This window comes from Lissotriton helveticus, chromosome 3_1, assembly GCF_964261635.1.
Source record: "Lissotriton helveticus chromosome 3_1, aLisHel1.1, whole genome shotgun sequence".
NCBI classification, from domain to species: Eukaryota; Metazoa; Chordata; class Amphibia; order Caudata; family Salamandridae; genus Lissotriton; species Lissotriton helveticus.
Genome location: NC_136061.1, coordinates 1,976,333,079 through 1,976,345,283, shown reverse-complemented (window position 1 = coordinate 1,976,345,283; position 12,205 = coordinate 1,976,333,079). Strand labels below are relative to the sequence as shown.

At 46.1% G+C, this 12,205-nt stretch overlaps 1 protein-coding gene across 2 annotated transcripts in view; it reads left to right on the top strand.

The window, feature by feature from the left end:
* The window catches only part of LRRK1 (leucine rich repeat kinase 1), a 917,814-nt gene that overhangs the window by 766,521 nt on the left and 139,088 nt on the right, over positions 1–12,205 (top strand). For both annotated transcript variants that reach the window (XM_078683102.1, XM_078683103.1), the window contains exons 26-27: positions 232–429; positions 1,814–2,091. In XM_078683102.1, coding sequence (XP_078539228.1) covers positions 232–429; positions 1,814–2,091 — 476 coding nt within the window. The remainder of the gene's footprint in view (positions 1–231; positions 430–1,813; positions 2,092–12,205) is intronic.

The following is a 12,205-nucleotide window of genomic DNA, read 5'->3' as shown; positions in this document are numbered from 1 at the left end:
CGTACAAATATTCGTTCATAGTAAAAGATTCAAGACTTCTTTGTATCGTTCATGGCTATCATCATAACACAGATTTTTTTCATTCATACAGATGTGTCTGTTTAGATTGTCCCCAAAATGGAGGACTTTCCAGTAACTGAACAGTACAAGTGAATTCTATGTAAGTAGGTTTTTACTCCAGCTGAAAACTGCTACAATGACTATGTGTGACTTTTATATCGTTGATACCAGATACCATGTTCAGGCACTTGCAAGCCATGGAAGCTATGAGGAATTTTTCTGAGTTCCGCTTAGAGGCCAGCATGCTGCACTCATTGACGCACCCTTGCATCGTGGCCCTCATCGGGATCTGCATCCACCCTCTGTGTTTCGCCCTGGAGCTGGCTCCACTGGGGAGTCTCAGTAGCGTCATACTGGAGCGCTCCAAAGGTAACCTTTCTACTGTTTTTTTGTTTCTTCTTCATTAGACATAAGTATCAGTTGCCTGTCGTATTTGTGCATTGGTCTTTCTCCCTCACTTTTATAGGGGTAACTACTGGAATTGGGACAACTATTGGTTTAATCTCGCTGGCTGTACTTACAAATTGAGTAAAATACTGCAGGGGACCAGCGTAGCAGATGAATAGACACTGGTAATCCATGATGCGAACATTAAAATAATAGTAAAAGGGTGAAAAGCATGTGCTAGCCAGGGAGGGTCTACTCCAATAGAGCCTGGCAGAAGTGAGTTGTGTTCATCTCCCTAGACTATGTGCTTCAGTGATGTTTAATATCCAGGTCCTTTAGTTGTAGGAGTCTGCCTCCTTGGTTTCTCTGCTGAATTTGCCCGAGGGTCACTGAAGAAATCTGCATGTTATGTAGACGACTCTTGTTCCTTAGGCAGTGTTCCCTACCAGTGTACAACAGGCCTCTGTTGTCTACGCGACACCTGGTCTACCTGCAATAATTCAGCTTTCACTGACAACTTCAACTCCATCTCCCAGCTTTGTCCATTCAGATACTGCAACACAGACAGGCCTCCACGCCGACCAGGGCACCTACACAGAGGTGTACGCACGGACACTGCCGACACGTACATGCACACTAACACACCTCAGATCACTCGCACAGGTAGTTAAAGCATTCTGCTATCCTTCTAGACAGACCACTCATCACCACACTCTCTCCTTCGAAGAATGTTGTTGGTACCATTATTTAACCATTCAGACTCATATTGTCATCATCCATCAATGGCCAGGAGTCATTGGATCTTTTTGTTGTCAACCACAACATAATCGACTCCCTAGCATTTCACTCCCCTGAATGTTGTAGGAAACCTAGACCTAAAGATTCAGACGCAAGAGCATTACTGGGAAGTCCCTCTCAAGCAAACACTCCTACTCTGCAAACTGTTCACCTTACCCCCATCCCCCTGCTACCAGGCACAGGTCAAGGATTTTTATGTCCAGACACGAGTTCATGCCTAATAGTCACTCCCGCTATCTTGTCAGATATGAATTAAGAGTCTGTGTTTGAGGGTAAATCAGTTTATTCACTTTGTGTCAGTTAAGTAACAAAAGTAGTGAAAATCCATTTGTTTGATTTTTAGCGATTATTCAATAGTATTTTGGTCTCTTTCGCACAAGGGTAAAAAAAATTGTAATGTGGACTCAAGCAAAATAATTTTGTACCATTCTATACTAATCAAACTGCAGACATTGTGTACATGAGTTCGGCATTTTCTTTTTTTACTCGTGTAAAGTCTTTGCTGCATGATTACAAGATAGGACAAAAATATCGGTTGTGATTTGTTTATTGATTGTATTTTGCACAGGCTCTCTATTTATGCCACTTGGGCATATGCTGACCCAGCGAGCGGCATACCAAATCGCAGCTGGCCTCGCTTACCTGCATAAGAAGAACATCATATTCTGCGACCTGAAATCGGACAACATCCTGGTGTGGTCTCTGGACGTCAGGGAGTATGTGAATGTCAAGCTCTCCGACTATGGCATATCCCGGCAGTCTTTTCACGAGGGAGCCCTTGGAGTGGAGGGGACTCCGGGATATCAGGCTCCTGAGATCAAGCCCCGAGTAGTTTATGATGAAAAGGTAACTATGCAAATTGTCTTTTTACGTGCCTTTGTTCTGCAAAGTGTGTGCTTAGGTATTATATGCTTTTTATACTTCACGCAAATGTTTATTGCCTGTGTATTATATTTCATTTTTTTTTACAGTAGTAAACCTTAGATTTTTGGATATGGCTAACTTTTCCCCTGCTTCAGAGGTGGGGGGTTATTATATTGCATGTGGTAATGTCCTGAATACAGTATGGCATTCAGTACATGGACCTACCACTACATAGGAAGATTATGGTATATTTACTTTTCTTAACTTCACCTATAAATAAGTCCCAGGGTAAGTATAATTTGAGTTACGAATGATAAATATATATTTACCTTGTGATGCAGTGGTGGGCGATGTAGGGAATCCAGTGTTATCGTAGGTCAATACTGGTGAACGTTTTACAGTGATCTGCAACCAGAAACAGATATCCATCCCGCCCCTTTTCCTGATCTAAGGTCCTCATCTGAATTAAAACAAGCCCTGCCACATCATCCCAGGTGCAAGTGCTGGAGCGCGGACTTCCTCTGGCTTATAGTGTGTCCTCTTGAAAACAAAAGATGGTGTGCTTGCTTTCCTCTGGGTGATATTGGTCCCTCCTCTGCACATTACGCCTAGAGTGCTGTCCCCTCGGGCACATTTGGATACCCCTACAGTTTAAAAGCAATTTTGGGTCCTTTTATTTGGATCATTTGGAGTGGGTTTCCTCCTACACTGAGACATTCCCCCTTTTTCCTTCTCCACCGAGTCATTGCCCCTTCCTACCACCTGCAGCACTTGAACTTTCAGTACCTGTACCCCCAACACTTGGACAAGTCCAGCTGTAAAAGCCTTCAAATGCCACCGGGTTCCTATCCTCATGTGGAATGGCTCAAGTTGTTTATGAGGGTATCTAAGCTAAATTTGTCATCAGTACAAGAAGACTCAAATGACCAGCATCAGTTACCTAACAGTAAGTCTGTCTTAATATATGATGGACTTCAGCCACATGCTGTATCTACTTTCATAAAGAAAAACACAGACACCTTAAAGTGAAACAAAAAACTAAAAACACCTAGCTGACTCCCACCTATCCATAAATGTAGTTAATTTATTATAAGGTAATTTGAAAATACAAATTAAATGTGAGGTCAAAGTGTCTTTTGGGAGAGGTGTTGGGGTTCCTTCTATGGCTTGTAATTGTGTTGTACAGTGCTTGTCTCTTCTTAGACTAACAATCTAGATTATTGTGGGGTTCCTAGTTCTAGAGTTCTGACTTGCTTGTTTGGCAGTTGGAGCTCTGGTCAGATGGGGAATGGTCCTATTTGCTCTGTGCTGCAATAAACGTGGTTATTATAAGTACATATCTTCTGGACAGCATTTGTACTTACTTCATTTGGCGACTTGGACGTGTGATACGACTTCTGACCACAGCTAAGCTTTTGGAGTCTGCAGCTGGAAGATAAAAACAGAGAAGTAGCGCATCCATTACCCCGAGAACCCTGTGCAGCGTGCTCCGTGAGGCGGATCCATGTGCTGAGACAACAATTTCAGCTGAAAGGTGAATTTCATAGACTTGATTTTCCATCCTCATTACCGAAGAAAAGTGACGTTGGATCTTCAACCCACCCAACGACTTTGTGGCGGGGGTGACGTCAGCACAGAAACCCTGGTAACGTATCAACCAGAGAACTCTCCCAGTATCCTAGCAACAGTGAAACGCAATATTGGAACGCATCCAGTGCGTGTCTCACCGCGTTGCGACCCTGATGTCAAGCGTACGTGCGTTTTGACGTAAGACGCTGACAGCCATGTTGGATTTGCGGTCCGCTGACTGCTGAAGTTACCGGAGAGAAGTACCTCACTCGATTCCTCGTTCTTACAATTGTTAAGGGTGTCGGAGGTCAGAAAGAATTGAACAAAGCACACGGAGGTGAATGTTAAGTTTATTTTTATTTTTAGCGCATACATTCTGAGTCACGCTCGATATATAAAGACTGTGCTCTTAACATTATCGCATCAGACTTAATATAAATCATACTCTGTAGCGCTGTGACTAACATTGACGTGTGTTCTTCATTAATATTCACGTAATCTCAGGGAACGAGTCATACAACAAGGATGGCACAATCAATTAACGTTGCACTTCCTCCGCAATTCTTGACTGAACCAAGGAATCCGTCCATGGCATGGGAAGATTGGATAGTGATGTTCCACAACTACATAGAAGCCCTTGATGGAGAAGAATTTTCACCGAAAAGGAAAAAGGCTCTGTTAATGACCACATTAGGTAAAGAAGGTCAGTGCTTATTTAAGTTTTTGCCACCAGCCTTGCCTTCTGGGTCCACCTCTCAAGTTGATGAGTTCAAGGAGGCAATATCGAGACTAGAGACTAGATTTGGAAAAGAAGAAAATTTAGTCTTACAGAGATATAAATTTTATAAGAACAAACAATTAGAAAGTGAAAGCATTGACGATTTCGTTGCACGTTTACGTGAACTTTCGGTGAAATACAGCTTTGGACAGATGGCCGATGAACTAATTAGAGATCAACTTATTGTACAAACTAATAATAGGAAGATTCAAGAACGTCTGTGGGCGGTAAAGAATCCAACCTTAAAAGTAGCCATAGAATTAGCCAAAGTTGTGGAAGAAAGCGAAAAGTGCATGAAAGAACTACAGAGGAGTGGGTTAGAACCTAGAATTGCAGAAATATCTAATAAGATGGTGAATAGTGACAATAGTGACGAGGAGGCGGCTGCTTTTGCTATTGTCAGAAAAAAAGGATATGTTCTCCAGAAGAAGAATGTACAACCTAGCAGTAAGAGTAGTTCAAAAATGTGCTCAAAGTGTGGGAGTTATTCACATACATCAGATGCTAAGTTCTGTTTTGCAAACAACAAAGAGTGTTTACGGTGTGGGAAGATAGGACACTTCGCCAAAATGTGCAAAAACAAAAATAGCTCTAGAGTGACTGTAGTCAGTGAGTATGGTGAATTGAAACGTGATGTGAACAAAATTTTAGTTTTGTGTGACACAATATGCACGTGTGAAGAACAAAGAGGGAGAATTATAAAAGCGGATTTTACCATCGATGGAAGGTCTGTCAAATTAATGGTCGACACAGGTTCAAAGTGGACCATCATTCCCCTATACTTGATGAAGAGTGTGTGGGGTGAAAGAGTTTTGAAGGAGTGTGACATTTTTCCCTCTGGCTATCAGGGGGAGAAAATTGATCTTCTAGGCTACTTCGAGAGCAAGATTGAGTTTAAAAATAAGTCAGCAGTGGGTAAAGTGTACATATCAAGTGATGGGCCGGCCATCTTAGGACGTTATCAGCAATATGATTTGCATATTGTGGTCAATCCCAGAGCTGATGATCCGGTCTCATTAGTTGACACTTCTTCGTTGGATGAGATTCTAGAGAGGTTCAAAAATGTTTTTAGGAATCAATTGGGAGAACTCATAGGTTATTCTCATCATATCATCATCAAGGAGGGTAGTTGTCCTGTACAACATAAGGTGAGGAGAGTTCCTTTTGCTTTGAGGAAGGAAGTAAAAGCCACGTTGGAGGAAATGCTTCAAGGAGGCATCATCGAACCCATTGAGGCATCCCCGTGGGTTTCACCCGTTGTAATTTCGCAGAAACCTGAAAATAAGATTAGGTTCTGTGTGGACCTACGTTCACTAAATAAATGTGTGGTAGCTGATGTGTTCCCGCTACCAAATATTGGGGAGCTGGTATCGACACTCAAAGGAGCCAAGTTTTTTAGTAAATTGGATTTAAAGCATGCCTACCATCAAATTTGTTTAGATGATGTTTCCAAGCCCTTGACCGCATTTATCACTAGTGAAGGAACCTTCCAGTTCACGAGGTTGCCATTTGGTCTTGTCTCTGCGGCGAGTGTGTTTCAGAGATTAGTCTCAGAAGTCTTTAAAGGTTTAGACAAAGTGTTGTATTTTCAAGATGATATCTTGATTTATGGAGACACATTAGAGGAACACAATGATATTCTGCAAAACGTGTTACGTAGGATAGACGATGCAGGTCTTACTTTAAGGAGGGAGAAGTGTGCATTCATTTTGAGAGAGATAGAATACTTAGGCTTTTGTCTATCCGAGGAAGGCATAAAGCCAAAGAAGAACTTGCTGGAAGCCATTGAGTTAGCTCCCTCACCCGTTGATAAGGAGCAACTTCGATCTTTCATTGGGCTTAATCGAATTTTATTCAAAATTTGTGAAGGATTTTTCATCTAAAACTGCCCCTTTGAGATATTTACTGAAGAAGGGCGTTAGGTTTAATTGGGCTGTTGAACACGAGTCTTGCTTCAGCTCAATTAAAAAGGAACTTAAGTCTGCTGGTGTCCTTACCCCTTTCGATACGAGTCGTTCCTCTGTCTTGATGGTTGATGCGAGTGGTGTGGGTCTTGGTGCGGTACTATTGCAGAAGCATGGTGGGGTGGAAAAGACTATCGCCTTTGCCTCTAGGCCCTTATCTGTCTCCGAATCCAATTACTCGGTCATAGAGCGTGAAGCCCTTGCAGCTGCTTGGGGCACGAACTATTTTAGGACATATTTGTGGGGGTACAAGTTTGTTCTTCGTACCGATCGCAAACCACTTGTTAATATGTTAGCTCCAGGTGGAACTGGGAAAGGGTCTCCCAGACTGGCGAGACTGGCTTCTCGTCTACAAGACTACCAATATGTGGTGGAGTTTGTCCATGGCTGGAAGAACGTTCAAGCTGATTGCTTGTCTCGACTTCCTGTACGCTCTGGTGATTGTACTGATTTTTCTGACAGTGTCTTAGATGACTTCGCAGTTGCAGTCGTAATGGGTGATGTTTTGTCTTTAGGAGGTGGGTCCTTTTCTCGTGATGACTGGTCTAAGGGTATGGAAGGAGATCAGGTCTTAAAGACAGTTATCGATCTCATTTCCAAAGGTGCGAGAAGAGAAAGCACGGTTGTGCCTGAAGTCAGACCCTTTTTGAGGGTCTTAGATGAACTTTCTTTAGAAGGAAAGGATCTGCTGATGCGAGGTGATCGTTTCATTCCTCCTAGTTCTTTGAGAAGCAGAATCCTTAGTTTAGCTCATGAGGGTCACTTGGGCCAAACCCTCACCCAGCGTCGTGTTAAGGAGAACTTTTGGTGGCCTACGGTCGACAGCGATGCTGTGGATTGTGTTGTGAGATGTAGTCTTTGTAAAGAAGGAGAGAAGCGTTTAAAAATAGTGGGGTCACACTCACCACAGAAGATTGGCTTTGAGAATACTCCGTGGCACAGCATCTGCTTAGATTTCATAGGCCCTATGAGTGAACTACCCATGAATCAACGATTCGCAATAGTTGTCGTTGATTGTTACACGAAATGGCTTAGTGTGCAATTTGTGAAGGAGATTGACACTGACACTACTATTAATTTCTTGAAGGGTGTTTTCATGAATGAGGGATATCCATCTGTCCTTATCTCCGATAATGGCACCCAATTAACGTCAATAAAGATGGCTTCATTTATACGTGAGTGTGGCATCAGACATCAAAAGACCAGTCTTTACAATCCACAAGGGAATGGTCTCTGTGAGAGGGTGAATCGTCTGGTGAAGGGAGTAATTCAAATGTTTGTTGAGAGTGGCTGTTTTTCACATGAGCGTGTGCAAGAACTTGTATGGGCCTACCGGTCAACACCTCATAGGAATGGGGAGAAATCTCTTTTTGAGCTTATGCGTGGTCGTGCACCCGTTTCGAGATTGACTCCTGCATGGTTGAGGTGTTTGAATGGAGAGATGCTGCCCTCCAGTGTTGATTCTGTACCCATCTCGGTCGGTGATCTAGTTAAAGTAAAGCCGGGTAGGTTTTCTAAAGGTCTTAGCAAGTTTAGGGGTCCCTTTAGGGTCAAGAAAGCTTTTCCACACTTTGTCATTTTGGAAAATGGAGAGACTTGGAATTATAGGAGGGTGGCTTTGTTTCAAAGAAGGAAGGATGGCCCTTCTGATGTGTTAGTGGGTGGTAGTCCTGGGGTGTGTAATGGATATTTGTTGGCTTCTGGGGATGGTTCCTTCCCTCAATCTGTTGGACGGGAGGAGGTGGGTGGTGGTGATGCTCCTGCTCCTGCCTGTTCGCATGGTAATGTTCCAGTTAATTCTACTCATACTTTCTCTGATTCTACCCCTACTTCTTCTTTCACGTCTTCCTCTGATGAGTTCAAGTCGAGGAGTTCTCGTCCCCGATGCCCACCCACTTATCTTAATGACTATATACATTGATTCTGTTGTTTATCATCATATTTGTTTTTCCTTAATAAGGGGGGGAGATATGTTGTACAGTGCTTGTCTCTTCTTAGACTAACAATCTAGATTATTGTGGGGTTCCTAGTTCTAGAGTTCTGACTTGCTTGTTTGGCAGTTGGAGCTCTGGTCAGATGGGGAATGGTCCTACTTGCTCTGTGCTGCAATAAACTTGATTATTATAAGTACATATCTTCTGGACAGCATTTGTACTTACTTCAAATTGCAACTCCATGATAGATTTGTTTCCCAAAACCTAAATACATTGTTTAACAGCATTCTGTAAATCAATAACCTAGATTTCTTTCACATATGGCTTTGCTTTTAAATTATTCCACGAATCGTGAAATCCCCTGCTTTCTATTTTTTACTGTATCATGCTCCATTTTGAAAACCATCTCAAATACCATCTATCAGACAGAAGTACTTGTTTTGTGTTGGATGTTTAAATACTTGCATTCGATTTTCTAAACTTTCACAAATATTACATTGCTTCAAGTATGAGATTGAGATATTAACCGTAGTAAGATTTGATGTCCTTGGCTATGGATTGGATTCTGTTGGCTGTGTGGTGGTGTTACATTGCTGTGCTGGATACCAAGTCATGAACTGTGAGAATAACTCATGGGAATTTTTTTTGTGTTAAAACGAGCACTGGCAAAGCCAATAGGTCTGCCTCTACAAGAGCTATTGACTTTGACAATGCTTTTTTGCCATATGATACACCAACGAGGCTCCTATTGAAGCATGGCTAAATGTTAGTGGCATGAAGTGGAGTGTCATAGATGCAGTTGTGCAGAGTGGATAAAAGTGTCATGGAGTGGCGTAGCGTGGAGGGTTGTGGAGTTGCGTACAGTCAAGGTGTGTAAAGTGAAGCAGAGTGGAGTGGAGTGGACTGGTGTGATATGGCAGGGTATAGAGTGGAGTATATTGGAGCGGCATAGAGTGTTGTAGACTGGGGTGGCATAGAATGGAGTAGCACGTTGTAGAGTCGAATGGAGTAGAGTGGAGTGGCATAGAGGGAGTTGCGTGGAATGGAGTAGATTGTCATAGAGTAGAGTGGAGTGGTGTGGAGCAGAGTGTTGTTGAGTTGCATGAGTGGTTTAAAGTGATGTGGAGTGGCATAGAGTGAAGTAGAGTGTTGTGGAGTGGCATAGAGTGAAGGGTCATATAGTGGCGTAGAGTATGGTAGGGTGGGGGTAGAACATCATATAGTGGAGTGTCGGAGCGTGGAAGGGTGTAGAGTCATGGAGTGGTATTGCGCATAGTGGAGGGTCATAAGATAGTGGGTCATAGAGTGAAGGGCATATTGGGAAGTGGAGTAAAATGTCATAGAGTGAAGGGGCGCATATTTTCACAGAGTGTCATAGAGTGGAGTGTCGTAGAGTGGAAGGGCCATAGTGTCAAGAGTGGAGGGGCATAATGTCGACTGAGGTAAACTGCCATAGAGTGGAGTTGCTTAGATTGTTGTAGATTGGCATAGAGTGTCGTAGAGTGCAGGTTCGTAGAATGGAGTGACGTTGAGTTGGGCGGAGGCACATAGAGGGAGACGGAGGGGTTTTATAGCTGAGGGGCGTAGAGTGAAGTAAAGTGTCAGAGTGGAGTAGCATAGGGTGGAGTAAAATGTCGCAGAGTGCAGTGGCATACAGTGCCATAGAGTAGAGTGTTGTAGATCCTTGACCTGTTCTCAGGCCAAGACGCTCCCCCGCCACCGCAGCGCTTACTGCTGGTGCTCTGCCCCTAGGCTGCTGCCGCCCGTGAGTTTGAGGCCCTCCTCCACCCGCAGGCTCCCGCCTGCGCCTCATCCCTGGGGGCCCAGTGGTGGGCAATAAGTATTGGTCTGTTGTTGTGTGCCTTGTAACCTTTTTTTCTCCCCCCCTGTGCCTGTATTTTTGCTGCCCTTCTCTCCGTGCTTTTTCCTCTCCTCTGTTCCCTCTGTTTTTCTCTAGTTTTCACTACTGTATATCGCTGCCTGCTTTTTTCGTGATTTTGCCTCTGTTTCCTCTGTTTTTGCGCCTCTTTCCTTTTCGGCTCTGTTTCCCCGCTTTTTTTCCCCGCCTCGCCCCCCCCCCTCCCTCTCCCTGCTCGCCGCTTCTGTGCCCATTTCCCGCCGCTGCGTCCCCGTGGCCCCTTCCCCCTCGGCTCCCATTCGCTCACTGCCGCCCGCCTCCCAGCTGCTCCTCCCTCCCTCCACCCCTTCTAAATGCAGGTCGCTGCCATCTGAGCAGCGGGCGCGCCGCTGGCGTGCCAGAGGCAAGCCCGTCTGCTCCCGTCCGCGCCTGGACCGCGCCAGAAACCTTGGACCCTGCGCACCCCACCGCATCAAACCCAGCCTCAGCTACGACGCCGACTCCCTCCACGCACTCAACACCGGCCGAAACCAACACTGAGATCAAGCCGCCCCGAAGCACACCCACAGACCCTTCTCCTGCCGCAACTGCCACTTCACCTGCGACCGAACCACCAAACCTACAAAGGCCAGACCCAACCACCTCAGCTGCATACTCCTCAACGCCCGCTCCGCACGCAAACACGCCATCGAGCTCTGGGACCTGCTCGACACCATCGCCCCCGACATAGCCTTCCTGACCGAGACATGGTGGAACGACTCCTCCACTCCAGACATCGCCATCGCCATCCCAGACGAGTACAAGATCTCCCGCAGGGACCGCACCAACGGCATCGGAGGAGGAATCGCCATCATCCACAAGTCCACCCTCAAGGTCACCGCCCACGTCGACGACTACCTCAACGCCGCCGAGCACCTGCACTTCCGGATCCACACCGACCCCAACACCACCCTCAGTGGAACGCTCGTCTACAGACCCCCCGGACCACGGGCCCAGTTCAGCGACGCCATCGCCGACCTCGCCAGCACCCACGCACTCGCATCCACGGACTACATCCTCCTCGGGGACCTGAACTTTCACCTCGAGAACAACAACGACGCTAACTCCACCACGCTGATCGGCAACCTCGCGTACCTCGGCCTCAGACAACTCGTCACCACACCGACCCACGCCGCCGGCCACACGCTGGACGCCATCTTCTCCACAAGCAACCACGTCACCTTCAACTACACTACCGAACCCTACTGGACCGACCACCGCTGCATCCACTTCACCTACAGAAAAAACACCTTACACCACCACACCCTCCAGCTCCCCGCCGCGGATGGAGCAAAGTCACCGAAGACCAGCTACTCACCACCCTTTCCCAGAACCCTCCAACCGAACCCACTGATCCAGACTCCGCAGCCTGCAACCTCAGACAGTGGATCAACGACTGCGCCAACATCCTCGCCCCACTGAAGAAACCCTCCAACAACCACACCAGCAAGAAAACCACTTGGTTCACCGACGAGCTCCTGGCCTCCAAACACGCTTGCCGGAAGCTGGAAAAGAAATGGCTCCACGAACGCACACCGAACAACCACGCAGCCCTCAAGGACGCCACCCGCAGACACCACCACCTCATCAGGTCAGCCAAGAGGTCCTCCTTCAAAGACCGCCTGGACAACAACGAACACGACAGCAAAGAGCTCTTCCGCATCGTGAAAGAATTATCCAGCCCCAGTGCCAACATCAACGACATCCCGCCCTCACAGGAACTATGCGACCCACTGGCCACCTTCTTCCACCGCAAGATCGCTGACATTCACAACAGCTTCGACACCACGACCACGCCAGTCCGCACCGCCCCAGCGAACACAAGCAACATCAACCACCTCACCTGCTGGTCCAACGTCAACGACGACGAGACGCGCAAGGACATGAACTCCATCCACTCAGGATCTCCGACAGACCCCTGCCCCACCACATTTTCAACAAAGCTGACACACTC